Source organism: Tamandua tetradactyla, chromosome 23 (genome assembly GCF_023851605.1).
Source record: "Tamandua tetradactyla isolate mTamTet1 chromosome 23, mTamTet1.pri, whole genome shotgun sequence".
NCBI classification, from domain to species: Eukaryota; Metazoa; Chordata; class Mammalia; order Pilosa; family Myrmecophagidae; genus Tamandua; species Tamandua tetradactyla.
The window spans coordinates 8789853-8807211 of NC_135349.1; the positions used below are offsets into that span (position 1 = coordinate 8789853).

Here is a 17359-nt window from a genome sequence, read left to right on the forward strand (position 1 = left end):
GTCACAACCGTCCCTTTTCAGCCCCTGCCTCAGTGGCTGCCTGCTCCGGAAGAGGATGAGACCTCCCGTGCCCCTGGGATCCCACAGAGTTGGGTTGTCCGGGCGGGGCTCCAACCCGAATGTGCAGAGAAGGAGCGTCTCACGTCCCCCTCCAGGCCACACATTCTCGGGCTGACCAGCCTGGAGTGGAGGGAACCCAAAGTGCAACTCCACGTACAAGCGATAAACTTAGGCAGGCAATGAGGTGGGCGCTTGCTGGGTCCAGAGCTAAGCAAGCCCGTCCACCCCCGTGCCTCACTCTTCTCCCATTCACAGGGCACCCGTGCTGCCTGATTCCAGAGGCAGCTGTTCCCATCTGTGTCTGCATGAACGGCGCCCCCTGGAGTTGAGCAGGGCTCAGCCTTGGCAGTTGTACATGGCGGCCCTGCCAGTAGAAGGCCTAAGGCTGTGGCATAAAGATGGAGGTGCAGAGGAAGGAGGCAGTATTTCCTGATGGGGGCTCAGGGAAGGCTCCATGGAGGAGGAATAATGCTTGGCTGTGGGCTGGGAAGGACAGGGATGGGTTGTGTGTGTGGGGCCATCTGTGGGGAAGGCTGGCGTGAGCAAAGGTCAGGAAGTCGCACACCCTTTAACTCAGCTCAGGTGAGGGCAGGAGGGGTAGGACCGAGCAAAGTGGGAGAGCAGGCTGGAGAGCTGGGCTGTCGAGTCTTCATTCCGGAGCAATGGGGAGCCACTGCTGATTCCTATGGAAGGGCGTCACCCAGACAAGGTTATTCAATGGGAAAGTTAATCTATCGGCTGGGTGGGGTGTGAACTGGAGAGGACTGGGAGCCAGAGGTGACAGGTTCCAGGAGGGTCCCGGGATGGGGCAGGCACAAGGTGAGGCAGAGGGCAGCCAGAGACCATCTGCGGTGGTGCAGGGACTGGCTCAGCATGCCACTGGATGGGAGCCGGCGGTTGGAGTGGACACTGGGCAGGTGGACCACCAGGTAGCAGGTGGTCTTCTCCTGCTCCCCCAGAGCTGGCTGCTATTGAGGATGGATGACCCCCACTGGGCAGTATCCCGCACCTGAGATGAGGCTGGGCCACCAGCCAGTCTTGGCCCACTTCGCAGGTGGTTCCAGCTTAAAGAGTGGGTATGGGGTGGACCAAGATTTTCTCCTCTTCCCTCTTGCCCAAACTGCAATCATAGCTCTCTCTTACCAGCACTACCGGGCTCCAGCAGGCCCCAGCCTCCAGGATCTAGGGGCCGTGCACATGCAGGCAGGGGCCTGGGAGATTTGCTCAGGGCCTGACAAATTGCTGGGAGGGGAAGAGCAGGCCCATCAGCCAAAAGCCTCCTTCTCCTCCTGCTCCTTAGGCCCCCCTCCCCATCCCCATCTGTCCCTGGCCCCCTCTCCATGGTCAGGTCAGGACAGTGACGCAGGAGCCAGGGAACTGGGAAAGCAGAGCACTGGCGGGGGGTGGGTGGGATGGGGGGTGTCGGGGCAGAACGCACGTGCGGATGTGTGGACGTGAGTGTGCATGTGCGTCTCCACAGCTGGGTTCTGGGAAGGGAGCAGAACCTGGCTCCGGAGGCTGCACGGGGCTGGGAGGCTGCCAAGGTCCTGAGAGGGGAACGGGGACAGGAGCACACAGTGGGGTGTGCAGGACTGGGAGCCAGGGTGCCAGGTTCAAGGAGGGCCCCAGGGAGCAGGTGCAAGGTGAGGAGGAGGGCAGGGGAGCTGGGCTCTAGGCTTCCAGCCAGAGAACTTTGTAACTCATGGCCCTGCCTCCTCTGTCTGCATTTGTCCCACCATTACCCTCTTGATATCCCTCATTGATGATGCTCAGCCCCCAGATATCTTTGAGGACCCTTCCTCGACTCGGACTACCTTCTCAGCATGGCATCACTAGAGGATCTGAAATCCACCCACCCCCAGCCTCCTGATCTCTCCCTTGATGCCTTTTCTCCTTAGCTCTGAGTACCATTTGACACGCTCTATTTTTTATTCATTTCCACTTACGGTCTGCCGCCCACTGGGATGCCAGCTCCCAGAGAGCAGGGATTCTTGTCTGTCACATCACTGCTCTGTCCCCAGGTGCCTGCCAAGAGGAGGTACCCCATGATATCTCTTGGATGAATGAATGAATGTTCCCCACCCTTTCCAAACAAAACTCGAAATCTTCCAGGTGGCATTCCCGGCCCTTCCCAACCAAGCCCCTCGCATTCTACCCCCTCCCCAATGCACGCAGCCCTCCATTCACTTTGGCTGACTCAGCTTCTCCCCCAACCTGCCTCCATCTCTTCCCACTGAAATCCTGCCCACCCTTCAAGGCCAAGCTCATTGTCACCTCATCAAAAGCCTCCTTGATTGCCCCCAGGAAGAGGTGAGCTCCCTCCTCTTGCAAACTCTTGCAGCTCCAGTCTGCACACTTCCGTCCTCACACACTGCCCTGTGTTCCTGTCTCATCTCCATTTACAAGCTACAAACTCCAGGAGGGCAGGAGTTAGGTCTTAACATGTTTTTCTATCCTGCAAAGTGTGTAGTCAAGGGTCTCGCACAAAGTGAGCACTGAATGCAGGAATAAATATCTCAAATAAAGGCAGGGTGGGGAATACAGGAATACACATATATAATCACCTGTGTTTGTAGGACTTTTCTGTCGTTTGAGACACGCATGAGGTGGGACCAATACTTTCATCACGCCCATTCCTCAAGGAAGACACTGAGGCTCAGGGACTCAGGCCACTTCCCCAGGTTTGAAAGGCTAGCTGGCCTTCAACTCTTAGTCCAGGGAGCTTGTTCCCCTTGCATGGGTCTTCCCCGAAGCCCCAAAGTCTTAGCTGCAAATTCAAATTCCCTTCACTCTTGGGGTTAGCGCTATTTCAGGGTTCTGAAAAAATCTTGTGACATGGGTCAAAAAAAAAAAAAAAGTGATGCCAAAATGCATAATGTGTCCTGAACAGCATGCCATGTGCTCTGTGTCCTAAAAGTTAAACTTCTGTGTTTTCAGGGTTCTAGAAAATGAGGGATGAGGGAGAAGAGTCCCAAATTCTTTGCTCAGTACACTTCCTCAAACAGACAACACTGGCTTCTAGAACACACACTGGGATAGTGAGAAGGGAGGCAACTACCAGCTAGCCTCTGCCAGGGGCTTCGGGGGTGTCTGGACCCAGGCAGAAACCCAGGCACTCCCAGCTCTGAGCTGGAGTGGGGGGGTGGGGGTGGTGGAGGGGTGGGGGTGGGGGTGGGGGTGCAAGATTGGAATCCACCCCACCTGGCTCCCACCCCCAGAGGAGGTGTGGGGGTCCCTGCCTTTTCCAGAATCGCCCCCTTCTGGGTGCACCCCCAGCTGCGTTGCCCTCCCAGAGCCCCGGGGGTCCCGCGGGCGGCCAGTGGCCCCCGCACGCGCGCGGCCAGTGGCCCCCGCACGCGCGCGCGCCTGCAGCAGCTCTCGTTCCCTCCGGGCCCGGCGAGCCCCCGACCCAGGCGTCCTGCCCCGGGCTCTGACCCCGTCGGGCCCCCACCTCCGGCGACCCCTCCCGCACACACCCTCGCCCCCACCCCACCCCCACACACGCACGCACACATGCTGATAACAACCCCGACCCCCGGCCGGGGCCGCACAGTCCCCAGGCCAACCCCAGCCGGTCGCCTCGCCGCGCCTTCCTCTCGGACCCCGGCCAGGGGCGCTGCGCTCGCGCTCCCCCGACCCCTGGGCAGTTGCCCCCTCCTTCGAGCCACTAGGGCTTCGCTGCCCCTGCCGAGCTTCCCGGGATGAGGGCCGGCCGAGCCCCGGGTCGCTGAGGGGCCCCGGCGAGGTGCGGAGATGGGGGTGCGCGGTGAGTACCTGCCGCCGGGGGGGGCCGGGGGCGCCCCCTGTCCGGCTCCAGCGGGTCCCGGCCCGGTGTTGGAGAAGGGATTTGCCGCCGGGACTGTTGACCGCGAGGTGGCTGGGTTCAAGGACCCGCGACTAGCCGAGGACCCCGAGGGGGGGGGCGGCGCCACGTGCCGGCCCGGGTTGGGGAGTCCCTGCGAAAGGCAAGAAATCTGAGCGGGAGACGGGGACAAGGCTTTTGGGTTCCGGGCGACGAGGGGCTGCCGTGTGGGTGGGGACGAAGCGGATAGCTGGGTCTCGGAGCCGCCAGCGGGACCTGCGAGTGGGACAGCCTCTGTCAACCAGGATTGAAGTTTGGCCCCGAGAAGGGGATGCCGGTAGCTGGGGGGTGGGGTGTGTAGGCGGCCGCTGAATGAATGAAGGCAAGGGAGGCTGAGCCCCAGGGCTTGGGAGGTTGGGGTCAGGAGGGAAAGGGGGGTGCAGAGGAGCAGGACGCCCCCAGCTGCCCGCCCTCCCCACCCCCAGCAACCCCTTCCTCCCTACCCCTGCCTCATCCTGGCCCCCTTTTCTAGAATGGCCTGCCCTGCTGCTTCTGCCGCCCTTGCTGCTGCCTCTTCTGGGCCTCCCAGTGCTGGCCTCCCCGCCACGCCTCATCTGTGACAGCCGAGTCCTGGAGAGGTACATCCTGGAGGCCAAGGAGGCCGAGAATGTCACGGTGAGGCCTCCCCCCCACACATCCGGGAACCTGGAGCCCTTCCTGACTCCCGGTTCAGGGGTGGGGCAAGGGGAAGCCAGACGCCCCTCCCCCCCGCCATAAAAAAAAAAAAAAAAAAAAAAAAGACCAAGCGGTGACCCCCCAAAGCACGTGTGGAGGCTGGGGGAGGGAGAGAGGCACAGCGGGTCCTGCGATGAGCCTGCAGCTGCCAAGGGTCCCTGGGCCTTGACCTGAGCCTGTGCCTTTCAGGCGGGCAACCCTGAAGGCTGCAGCCTGAGTGAGAATATCACCGTGCCAGACACCAGGGTTAACTTCCGTAACTGGAAGAAGATGGAGGTGAGGTCATGTGTTCCTTCCTCGTGGGGAGTCTCATTTTGGGAACCTGATTGGAGAGGGAGGGAGACTGAGACAAGAAATTGAGCTGCAGAGATGAGGGTGGGATGGAGTTCGTGCACTCACTTACTTACTCATTTGTTCTTTTATTCATTCAACAAACCTTATTGCACACCTCCTGTTTGCTCCGCTCGGTGCTTGGGGCTGGTGATGGGGAGCAGGGAAGGAATGGCTTGAGCCAGCTGACTCCGCGTCCCTGCTCCCTTTAGGTTGGGCAGCAGGCCCTAGAAGTCTGGGAGGGCCTGTCTCTGCTCTCAGAGGCCATCCTGCAGAGCCAGGCCTTGTTGGCCAACTCCTCGCAGGCTTCCAAGGCTCTGCAGCTCCACGTGGACAAGGCCGTCAGCGGCCTGCGCAGCCTCACCTCCCTGCTCCGGGCGCTGGGAGCCCAGGTGGGTAGGAGTGGACCCCCTCACACTTGTGTTAGCCTTTCCTGTAAAGTGGGGGAGAAGGGGCTCTGCCAAGGAATTCTGGGCTGTCTTCAGCAAATTCCTTCCCCCACCCTGATTCTGTCCCCAATCCCATTTCCCTCCGGGGTCCCCGGCACTGCAGTGAGTAACCTCCCGCTCACTCCTTGGCAGAAGGAAGCCATCTCCCTTCCAGATGCAGCCTCCACTGCGCCACTCCAAACATTCACTGTTGATACTTTGCGCAAACTTTTCCAAGTCTACTCCAATTTCCTTCGGGGAAAGCTGACGCTGTACACGGTGGAGGCCTGCAGGAGAGGGGACAGGTGACCGGGTGTCCCCCGCCGCCCCAGGATGCATCCACCACCTCGCTCACCACCCCTGCCTGTGCTGTGCCTTTCTCACCACCACTCCCACCACCCTTTGCGGGTCCATCAGCTCAGCGCCAGCCTGTCCCAGGGACACTCCAGTGCCAGCAGTGACATCTCAGGTGCCAGAGGAACAGTCCAGAGCTCACCTCTGAGATCTAAGGATGTCACAGGGTCAGCATGAGACCCCGGAGCAGGAGGAATTCAGAGATCAACCTTCAACTCAGGGATAGAACTGTGCTGGGGAGATGACTCGTAAACGCATTTCCCTGCCCGGCAGAGCTGTGATGCCACAACGAGCTTTGGAGAGAAAACATGTCTTTTTGCACCTACGAAGCAGGGCCAGGATGGACTGGAGAATTTAGGTGGCGAGCCTGGAATCTTCCAGGTCTGACGGGGACTCCCACTGCAACAAGCACCCCCTGGACAATTGTGTGTGTGTGTGTGTGGGGGGGATGATGGGAGTTGCAAAAATGGGATAGGGGCTGGCCCCTGCCTTACATGGGGCCCAGCATTTGTGTATTTTTCAACCTCACTGGCTAAGAACCAAAACCACTAACCTCGTCTCTTGGCTTTCTGTTTTCCTGGGAGCCCCGATCTCTTTTTTTTTTTGTCCTCGGAGTCTCCAGAGTGGCCCATCCTGGCAGTGGGGCAGTCCTGGGGAACGAGGGGTGGGGGCAGTCAGGCCCTACGTGCTGCCTTGCACAGCCCGGCTGACCTCCTGACCCTCCTGGGCCTGAGGCCACAGCTCTGCCCACATCAGTCAATAAGGTGTCTCCATTCAAGGCTGTTTCTCTGCGGTAGGCCGCCAGCCCCTCCTAGGCCAAACCTTTGGTGAGCCCCGCTGCCCTCGAGGAATCCAGAGCCGGGACCCGGGAGCGGGGGGGCCCCCAAACCCTGCCCACTGGACCCTGATGATTTCCCGTCCCTTTATGGCCCCTTTGACAAAGGCTACGTGCCCAGCGTCCGTCTCTGCCACGTCAGAGCCTAAGCTGAGCACCCCCTGAATGCAGCTGACCTCTTTCCTGGCCTGAACCTTCACCGTGAACCCTCCACCCCAATGCTCCCAGGAGGGGGCAGAGACAGCAGTGCATCTGGCAGGGACAGGCCTCTCACCCAGCATCATTTGTTTTTTCCTCACACGACCCCATGATATGGGGACAGCTGGCATTCCCATTTTACAGATGAAGAAGTAGAGCTTTGTAGTTTCCCCAAGGCCAGGAAAACAGGGAGTCCCAGTCCCCCCCTGCGCTTGCCTCACCCCTTCCTGCATCCATTCATGCCCTCCTTGTGACAACAGAACAAACTAACTCAACCCCCACTCTTTTTAAACTTCTGATTGCAGCAATATAAATACAACGCAAAACTTCCCACTTTAACCACTCTCAAGGGTAAGCTTCAGTAGTATTCATTAAATTCACAATATTGTGCTTTCATCGACTTTTCCATCACCTCAGACAGAAACTCTGCACCCGTTAGGCAATAGCGCCCCCCCCAACCCCAGCCCTGTCACCTGTAATCTACCTGAAACTGTCTGTCTCTATGACAACCCTTACTCTTGATTCCTGCTGCTAACTTTACCCTTTACTCTGACAACGGACTTCAGGTTCCTTCCCAGAAATAATCCTTCAGCTGGAAATCACCACCCGGGGGAGAACTGTACAGACAGCAAGAGATCTTGTGCATCCCCAATCCTGAACACTGTCCCAAATCTTTCTGCTTCTATCACAAAAATTAGAGAGATGGGCCTGCGTCGGGGTGGGGGATGGGGGTGGGGCGCTGTGGTGGGAGGGGGCGGTTCAGGGCAGGACCCCCAAGGCGACTCCCTGCCCCGCTAAGCCGGCTCTGGGGCTGCAGTGCCCTCTGCAGGCCCTACTGGGAAATGCTGGAGTAACCCGTAAAGAAGAGGAGCCCGTGGGCTCTGAACACATATATTTCAACACAATTTTGTTTCCTGGTTTCCCGTGTGGCTTCTGACTCTTGCACTACTGCTGTAAGTGCGGTAGGCAGGCATCTACTCTTTACATTGGGGAAGTTGAAACTAAGAGTTCTTAAGCCCAAGGAATCCGGTTAATGAATGACAGAGCTAGGACCTGAACGCAAGATTTTAGGACTCATCCCCCAAGCCTTGTCCACCGCTTAGCCTGCTGCGGACCCGAGGCCTACACACCTCCTGTCAAACATCTGGCTCTTTCCCCCAGGTTTTAGGGCTACTGACCTTATTCCCTGACTTCCGACTTTTTACAGCTGTGGAACCTGTGCTCTATGCCCACCCCTGGGCCAGGTGTGGTGGGAGAGTCCGTGAGAAACATCCAGAACACAATTCGTTTATTCGGCCCTGACCGTGAGCAGCCTCTAACGAAGGCCGGGACACAGGAAGTGATGCTCAGTCCGGACTACCGAGGCTGACCTCGCGCCATCCCACAGACTCTCCCACAGTGGGCACTGCCCTGGGGGTGGGAAGGTGGCAGCACATGAATCGAGACCCAGACAGCTTGGGATGTGATTGAGGGCTGAGAGGTGGGGTCTGGAGGCTTATGGGAAGGGAGGACACCCACCTAGGAGGCAGTGTCCCTGCTGGGAGACATGGTCATGCCAGGAGGGTGTGGCCAACTTCCAGAGGTTCTTCAAGCCCAGGCCAGGGCTGCAACCTTAATCTGTACAACGGGGACTATTCTTCTCAATGACACACTGAGACTCTTGCACCTTCGTGGTCGCTTGTGTGTCTCACTTCTTCTCCATGAAGCAGGAGGGAAGTAGGTACCATCCCCATTTGTCAGATGGAGAAACCAAGTTCTGTGAGGCAAGTGACTGAGATAGCTCCTGCGATATCCTCTCCCGGGGACAGGAACCAGTGCAGCCCAGGCCAGAGCCAGCAGGTCGCATAATTGCCTAGTGGCTTGGTGCACCACGAGGTACTTTCCCAGCCATTCTCTCATTTGCTCTCCTAATCCCGCAAGGAAGGCAGGGGCAGTAGAGGAGACCCATTTTGCAGATGAAGAAACTGGGGTCCAGAGAGATGACGGGGCTTTCCCAGGTCATAAGGCATGATGAGGGGAGGCCAGGAGCAGAAGCCAGAGGACCACTTGACTCCAGAGGCCCTCTTCATCTGAAGTATGGGGTTGGGGTTTGGATCATGGCCCCCTACAAAAGGCATGTTCAGTCCCAAACCCAAATGTGTGAACCCATTTGTAAAAAGTGAATTTTCTTTGAAATTACTTTCGAAGAAGTAATTCATTAAGGCGTGCCCACGCTGAATGAGGGTGGACGTTTGTCCAATAGGGCTGAAGTCCTTATAAGCAAAGGAAATTGGACATGGAAGGAGAGACCACGGGCAGCAGCCAGAAGCTAAAGTCAATGGAACCTGGACGAGAAAGGAGAAGATGCCCCATGCGCACCGCCTTGTAACAGAAAAGCCAAGGAACCTCAAAGATTGCCTTCTGGCCAGACGGCACCAACCCTGGTGAAAGCAATCCTTCTCTAAATTCCTGTTAAGTCCGGCCATTGTGTGGTGTTTGTTTTAGCAGCTGGGGCTCTAAGACACACAGGTTGTCAGGTTGAGGAGAGAGCAGAGGGCATGGACGGCAGGAAAAAACAGCTGTGGCTATCAAGGCATTAGGACTGTCCACTTCTCGCTAATAACTTTCCCACTTTGTCCCCTGCCTGCCTTGAGCTCCTACTAACCTCCTTGGACAGTCAGAGGTTGCTTCCTGTACGAGCTTCCCCTCTGGGCCTCCCTCCAGCCCCAGCTCTCTACCTCAACAGCCGTCCCCAGGCCTCGGACACTCCCTGGCCCAGATCTTTTCCCAGGCCTGAGTGCCAGGCCGCCCGAATGCACCTGCCTCACCCTGGCACGCAGGATTTTTACTGGAATTACTCAGCCTCCTGGTCTCGCCAGAGCAGGTGAGCATTGCTGGAGTTGAGTCAGCTCAATGGGGTCTCTTAGACGTTGGAATCTCTGCTGAATGGTAATTATATCATTTCAAGCGATTCAAGGCTAATTCCACTAAAATTCCATCGTAAAATTGTGACATTATGAAAGATGACTGGCAAAAGAAAAACAGATAGCAGTCGTTTCCCGACGTATGCGAGTCATGCCCCAAAATCTATAAATTCCCTTCTTGATTTTTAAAAAGGAATTCTTAGGAAAAATATCATGTGACCCCCACACATATGGATTTCCAGTTACCAGCAGTAACAAAATCCCTTGGCTGGGCTGATTCTCTGTCTCCCCTCCATCTTACAGATGAGAAAACTAAGGCTCAGAGAGGGTGAGACAAGTGTCCAAGGACACAGAGTAAAGCCAGGACTGGCCTCCAGTTCTCTGGAGTGAATCCCGGGGTTTTCCTACAGCCTGGGTCTCTCACACCTATTCCTGCAGCTGGCGACAATCCCCCTCCCCCACTCCAGGACCTTGCCCATTCCTGGTTTCCCAAAATGCGCTGCCCAATGCTGCCTCCCTTCCTGCTTTGACTTGAGTGCCTATACTGCATTGAATAGTGTAGAAATGGGCGACAAAACTTATATCCACCTGGAACCTCAAAACGTGACTTAATTTGGAAATAGGATCTTGGCAGACGTAATTACTAAGTTAGGATGAGGTCATACGGGATTAGGGTGGGCCCTAAATTCCATATGATTTGTGTCCTTATAAGAAGATCCAGAGGTACAGACACAAAGGGAAGACAGCTGTGAAGGTGGAGGCAGAACTTGGAGTGAGGCGGTTCCAAGCCAAGGAGCACCAGGGAATGCCGGTGTCCAGCGGCAGGGAGAAAGAGGCGAAGCTGTTTTAAGCCACTTGGTTTGCGATTTCCTCCAGCAGCCCTAGAAAACTACAGCTTGCACCCCCCACCTCCCCCAGGTTGGAAGCAGCGGTTCTTCAGTCCTATGATGCAAAAGGGAGGTCAGCAAAAGCTGCCCTCAGAGGACCTGTTGCCCAACCTCTAGGGGCTGTAGATCGATTGTCTTCTGCAGTGGGTTAACCGTTTCCTAGCCTGTCCTGGCTCTGTCGATTGCTCTGCTATCCTGGTATCTGGGAAGAGAAAGGTTTGGCGTGGGCATCCTTTATGTCCCGCAGCTATGACATAAAGGGAAAGAAAGTCTCTCTTGTCCCAGTTTGCCCCTGCCCTGGGCCCCACTGGCACTCCCCAGGGGTGCTCTCCAGCCTGTTTAGGAAGGAGTCCCCGGCCCTGCAAAGGGGCTTTACTTCTTTCCTGGAGACTGGTAGCGTGACTGTGTCACTGCTCCCTGACACCTCTGGAGAATGGGCACTTGTCAAGGGCAAAAGCCAGTCACCCAAGAGATGGAAGCGGTCCAAATGTCCATGAAAGAATGAATGGCTAAACAAGCACGGGTATATACACACGATGGACTATTACACAGCTCTAAGCTAGAACGAAGGATAAACCTTGAGGACATTATGAAATTAGCGAGAAACAAAAGGAGAGATATGGTATGGTCTCATTAATATGAACTAATATTACTGAGTGAACTTGGAGAATTAAAGTTAAGAACACAGGTTATCAGGAGATAGAAAGAGGGTAGAGATTGGGCATTTGGTGTGAAGGAATACAGAATGTTCCACAGGACTGATTGTAAAGATCCAGAAATGGATAGCACGATACTATCTGATGTTAGCACATTTTTTTCAAGTACACTGAGCGAAGCTAACTGTATGATTGAGGGAAGAGGGCTGGGGACCTGTATGACACAGAAGGAAAGATAGAGGATAAAGACTGAGACAGTATAACTTAGTGATGACTGGAGTGGACAATGGTGGTGATTAAATGTACAAATATAAGCATGTTTTTGCATGAGGGGGAACAAATGAATGTCAACATTGCAAGGTTGATGGAGATGGGGTGGTATATAGGAAAAAATACAACCAACACAAACTAGGGTCTACAATGTAACATTGTTATATGCTCCCATTGACTGTAACAAAGGCAATATGCCAAAACTAAATGTCAATAAGGGGGGATATGGGATTCTTTGCAGAAGAAAAGGAAATGTCCTCATATGGATTATGATGGTGAAGGCATGGCTATGTGATTAAACTGGGAACCACTGATTTTTTACTTAAGCTGGATTATATGATGTGCAAATAAAAGTGTTTAAAAATGAAGAAAAAAAAAAGAAAGAAAGAAAAGAAAAGAAAAAGCCAGGCATCCTGGGCTCGGATTTGATAGCAGGGGTGGGTGACTGCCCAAGCGAGGCACACCTAAGGTTTCTAGGAACACCTGGGTGGGGTGGGACACAAGAAATCCCAGCCCACTGTCCCGCCCCAACCCTCCAGCCTCGATGCAGCCCTGTGTGTGCCGTGGGAGCCAACGGGTTTTGAAAGCAGCAAAACTGCCTCTTCAGTATGATCTTATGTAGAATTGCCATTTATGAAACTGACGAAAGCGGATCTGTTCTGGCTGGGGTAGGAACCCTCTCCCTGCTCATTTCAATCCCCAGCAGCCCAAGGAGCTCCTCTGCAGAGCTGTGGCTCTCAGCAGAGCACAGCGAGGGAACCACGTGTGTGGTGGAAAAGCACGTGGGAAATGAAGACGAGATTGTTAGCAATGAAGAGGAGATGACATGCAGTTAGGTTAGCCTGGAAGAACTGGGAAGCTTCTGGACCCACGTCCCCAGCCCTGTCGCTTTGACTTCAGACTTGAGCACCTACCATTTCACCTCCTACTCCACATGGCTGCCAGAGCAATCTTTTGAAAATGTGAATGGAATCAAGTCATCCCCATTGCTTAAAAACTTGCATGGCTCCTCAAAGCTTAGAGTACCAAGGTCCTTCAAGATGGGGCATGCATCTCCCAGTCTGACATCTACATGCACACATTTACACACACACACACATTCACACTAGCCATATTATCATCCTTGCGGGACTCCCAAAGTGCCATGCTCCTCCAAGCTCCTTTAGAAGGAAAGCCAGGTGTCACCTCCTGCCGAAGCCTTCCCTAACCAGCTCCCCTCTTCCTTAGGCAGGTGGTCAGGTTCGCCTTTCACAGGCTCACCCAGCAGAGTGCTTGTCCAACTGGGCCACAGTTGTCTGTCCACTTGTCTGTCTACCTACCAGAGGAAGGCGGAGTTGGGGTGGAGCCTTGATGCAATGGGGAAGTGTGGATAAAGGCGGGTGGGGTGGGGCAGAGGAAGGAGGGGTGGTCTTGGCACCAGCAGGAAGGTGGGAATGAGCCGCTGCAAGAAAGATTGGGCTGGAGCTCGCCTGATAGGGCAGGATTGGGGTGGAGTTCGCCAAAGGAGCCTTCTCCATTTGTCTCCAACTTTGCAGGGAAAACAGAAGGCACGAAGAACGCACCACCGCCTGCGTGTGACATGCAGTGCCCTCTCCCAGTGCACAGTGAGCTCGACCTTCTGCTCTGGGTACTAGACTCTTCCCACTCACCCTCTCAGGGACCCTTTCCCCATCTCTCCTGCTGGTGGACTCTTCCCAGAAGCAGTTACAAGGGCTCAAGTTTCTCTTATCTAGAGAAAACTCTTCCTTGCCCCCAGTTTTTACACCTCTCCTCCAAGTAAAAAGGTATCCCGGCTCCTTACAAGGGATCTTCAACTCCCCTCCCTCCTCCAACCCCCAGGCTGATTTCCTCACACCAGACCCCCCCCCCCCCCCCCCAAATGGCTCTCATCACGGCCTCTAATGATGTTCCAGATCTATCACACGAGGCATGTACTGAAGCATTCCTGCTCTGTGAGGGTCACAGGATTCTTAGGCAGGACAACAGGAAAACCCTCGCTTGCCCCTTCCCAGAGGTAGCCATGTTCCTTTTATATGCTTCTGCCTAAATATGTGTATGTAAACACAGACCTTTGTTTTGGGATTTTACCTAAATGGCATCACATTACAACCATTTTTTTTCCTGTGACTTTCCGCTTTCATTTAATAATCTGTCTAGGTGTTCTTTCCACTATCAGGACATACAGATCTACCACCATCCTTTCTAATACCTGTCTAATATTCCTTAATATGAGTAAGATTTCTTAATATGATCTGATCACATATCTGCTGGCAAACATGTAGGTGACCTTGGTTTGGGCTTTCCTATTGTAAACAGTGCTGTAATTAACATCTTTAATATAGATATCTTTGTGCAAAGGCACAAGTATGTCCGGGGGAAGATTTTTAGAAAGGAAATCCTGGGTCAAAAGATAAACACTCGCTTGAAAGTTTAATAGTCATTGTCAAATCACCTTCCAAGAAGTTTTCACCAGCATATGGCTTTATCACCAATGTACTCCAGTGTGTCTACTGTGGCCTGGCCAACCTCATGTTATGCATCCTTTAAAATTTCAGTCACTATACCAGTTGTCATCTTCGCTAGTATTTCCCTTTTTATTAGAGAAGCAGACGTCTTTTCCAGGCTTGTATTTTTCCTCTGTGATGTGTCTCTTTGAATTATTTGCCAATGGACATTTCCAATCCTCACGTTACTTGACCTTCCAGCAGCCTTTGCCACTGTTGCCAGCTATAGAATTTTAGCTTCGAAATGATTTTCCTCGGAATTCTGCAAAGTTCCATTGCCTTTTAGAATCCATGGTTGCCAGTGAAAAGCCCAGTGCCATGCGGATTCCTGATCCTTAGTATGTACCGTTTCTTTCTATCTGGAAGTGTTTAGGCGCTTCTCTTTTCCCTGATATTCTGAAATGTCATGACACAGCTCGCACGGGTCTCCTTGCAGTCATTGTAGTAGGCACCTTTTAATCAAGAAGGTTCATGTATTTCACCTCTGGGAAATTTTTTTGTATATGTTTTTTTAAAAACAAGTTCCTCTCTTCTGTTCTCTCTTTTTGGTACTCTTTTTCTTGGATATTAGACTTCTCAGACTGATCGCCCCAAGTCTCCTACTTTTTCTCTTACTTTCTCTCTCCCTCTCTCTCTCTCTCTCTCTTGCTCTCTTTCTTTCACTTGCCTCGATTTCCATGTCTAACTCTCCTATTGGATTTTAAATTTCACTGATCATAGATTTGCTGACCCTGAGCTTGTTTTCTTGTTTCTGGTTGTCCGTTTTTCATGGCGTCCTCAGAGGGCTGCTGAGCAGGGCGGGCCGGGGGCGCATAGGAGCAGCCCAGCGCCTCACTCTGCCCTCCCCCCTCTCCCCTGAGAGCCGGCTCTGAGGATCCTCATGGCTCCTCCAGTCTGGACTCTGGTGCTGCTGGTAGGCGCTGTCTGGGGCCAGGGCCGAGCACCTGCCCCTGTGCGGTAAGCTGGGCTCAGGGGTGCGGGCGGGTGGTAAACCAGGGGCAGGTTGCGCTTCGGGGGGGTCTCTGAGCAAGATTATGGGGCAACGCTGGAGGAGGCAAACAGGCTAAGGGTGAAAGGCAGACTCCTGCAGGGGGATGTGGAGCCCCCCGGGACAGGAAGGGGATTGGTGGCGCATGAGGGGGCCAGGCTCAAACCCCAGAAACTGGATTTGAGGCATGGTGGGGTCCCAGGTGGGAGAAGCAGGACAGAGCTGCAACGTGAGGGGAAAGGGAGCTGGGGCAGAGTTGGGGAGACAGGTCTGGGGTGGAGGAGGGGGTGGACAGGGAGGTCGGGCCCTCAGAAAATGGTCCAAGCCCATGGAGGGTCCAGCTGAAAGACAGACCTCAAGTAGGAGGCAGCAAGGACTGAGGGATGGTGTGGTGACCTGGCGCTTATTTGGGGGAAATCTGAACAAGTGGAACTTTAAATAAAGAGAACAAGGGGCTGTTGTCTGTGGTCCACAGCACCTGGGGAGGGGCAGCCCGCCTGTGGGGTTTGGAGGGGGAGGGGGAGAGGCCGCGGGACGGGTTCCTTTTTGTTGCTCATTTATAAGTTCAGTCACACGTAGCAGTGGAAACAGCACCCTCCCCACGCTCCTGGCAGGGTGGCACTGACGCAGTCCCTCCTCGGTGGGGACACTTGGGCTGTGGCTCAAAAAGACCTCAACCACAGGGCAGAGTTGCCCAGAGTGCAAACCCCCGAGCTCCACGGGAGAACTCCCAGGCAAGGGGGACAGGCTTCTCCCACAGGCGGGCGGGGCACCGACTCAGAGGTGGGAAGATAAGAAGTTGAGGGGAGGAGCCTGTCAGGTGACCTTTTCAGAAAAATATGAAGACAAGTGGCAGACGTTCACCGCAGCACACACCGATACAGTACAGATAAACCAGAAGAAAAGGAGCATCTCTCATGGTTTACCATTCAGAAACCTCATGACTGCAGAACCTTCTGTTTCTTGATCATGACAAATATCAACCTTTCCTCTTCCTCCAAGGAAAGAGAAGCCTCCGGACTGGAAGCCAGTGATTCGCAAAGCTAGGGACAACTGTGAGTTGGGAACCAGGCCTGCTCGGACCTTCTCTCCCTCCTGAGAACCCGGGTTCGGGCACCAGCACACCCGGTCCCGGGCCCAGGGATGGGGCCCCTCAAGTGCCCTGGGGGTTCTGGACCGTGACCTAAGGATGTGCCGAGGGAGCCGAGGGAGCCGAGGGATGCGGGCAGGGAGAACCCGGCACAGCCCAGCCTCAAAAGTTCACATTCAAATGAAGAAAATGACAAAATGACCGAACCCGTCTGCCCTGCTGAACTCAGCCTGCGGGACCCCAGTTCGCCACCCCTGACCCAGCCATTTGGCTCCCCCTGCCTCCCCCTCGCCCCCAGCCCTGAGTTCCCCCTAAGAGATGGCTTATTTCTCCGATCTGCTTTCCCAAATCTCTGCTTTGGGCCCCAAATGCCAGTGGCCCCCAAACAACCCTGCTGCCCCCAGCCCCTCCACTCTGGCTCTGCTCCCCTCACCCCCGCCTCACGGAGTCCCTGTGCTCCCAGCTGTCCTCACCCAGTGCGACTTTGAGGATGACTACAATCCCTTCTGTGGCTGGACCCAAGAGTCTGGAGATGACGGGAACTGGACTCGCACCAAGGGGGCCAACCCCGATGATATCACCAGGCCCCAGGGGGGGTACCCCGACGGAGGTGAGGGCCCACGGCCGCCCTCTCATGGAGGGAGGCAGCTGGGAGTCAGGCTGCCTGGGTGCTCCGGGAGAGGGGCTGGGGGTCAGCCCCGGAGAGGGTCAGGGCCTCACCCTCGCGGGCCCTGCTTCGCCCAGAGGGCTCCTACCTGCACGTGGATTCGCCCACCATCAGCAGCGGCGGGGTGGTCGCCCTGAGCAGCCCCATCCTCTCGGACACCGGCCCCCTGTGCGTCCACTTCGCCTACCACATGTTCGGGAGGTCGTGGGGCGCCCAGCTCAAGCTGCTGCTGCTCCCCGGCGCGGGAGGCAGCCCCCGCCAACTGCTCTGGAAGCAGACGAACACGCAGAGTACCTCCTGGATGCCCGCCACCATCACCGTGCCCGCGGGCATCGTCAGCCCCAGCCGGGTGAGGCCGAGGGCAGAGACTGGGAGCCCAGGTCTGGGTGTTAGGGGACAGGGGGGTAGGGGGCGGCTGCAGCAAAAGGTGGGGGGCGCTGGGGGTGGGCAGGGGGCGTGCCTTCTGAACTCAGAAAGGAAACTGAGAGCCAGAGGCAAAGGGGCAGGAGGCCCGGCCAAGAGGTTCATGGGGATGGTGGCCCCTTTTCTTCCCTGTGGCAGCTGATGTTTGAGGCAGTGAGGGGCAAAACGGCTTACCTGGACATCTCTCTGGACGCCATTTCTGTCCGTAGGGGCTCCTGCGATCAGGGTG

At 55.4% G+C, this 17359-nt stretch overlaps 2 protein-coding genes across 5 annotated transcripts in view; both read left to right on the forward strand.

Moving 5' to 3' along the window:
• The first annotated feature begins 4234 nt into the window (after positions 1-4234).
• EPO (erythropoietin) lies at positions 4235-6252 on the forward strand. The gene is given in 4 exon segments (XM_077140817.1): positions 4235-4537; positions 4787-4873; positions 5140-5319; positions 5509-6252. Coding segments are annotated over 4 exon segments (726 nt in total). The 3' UTR covers positions 5665-6252.
• An 8005-nt stretch (positions 6253-14257) lies between these two features.
• ZAN (zonadhesin) overlaps positions 14258-17359 on the forward strand; it is a 39829-nt gene continuing 36727 nt past the window's right edge. For 3 of the 4 annotated variants that reach the window (XM_077140819.1, XM_077140822.1, XM_077140821.1), the window contains exons 1-6: positions 14258-14300; positions 14823-14919; positions 15953-16005; positions 16504-16650; positions 16785-17056; positions 17269-17356. In XM_077140819.1, the coding sequence (XP_076996934.1) occupies positions 14843-14919; positions 15953-16005; positions 16504-16650; positions 16785-17056; positions 17269-17356 (637 nt within the window). In that variant the 5' untranslated portion in view covers positions 14258-14300; positions 14823-14842. The other variant, XM_077140820.1, reaches the window with a different exon arrangement.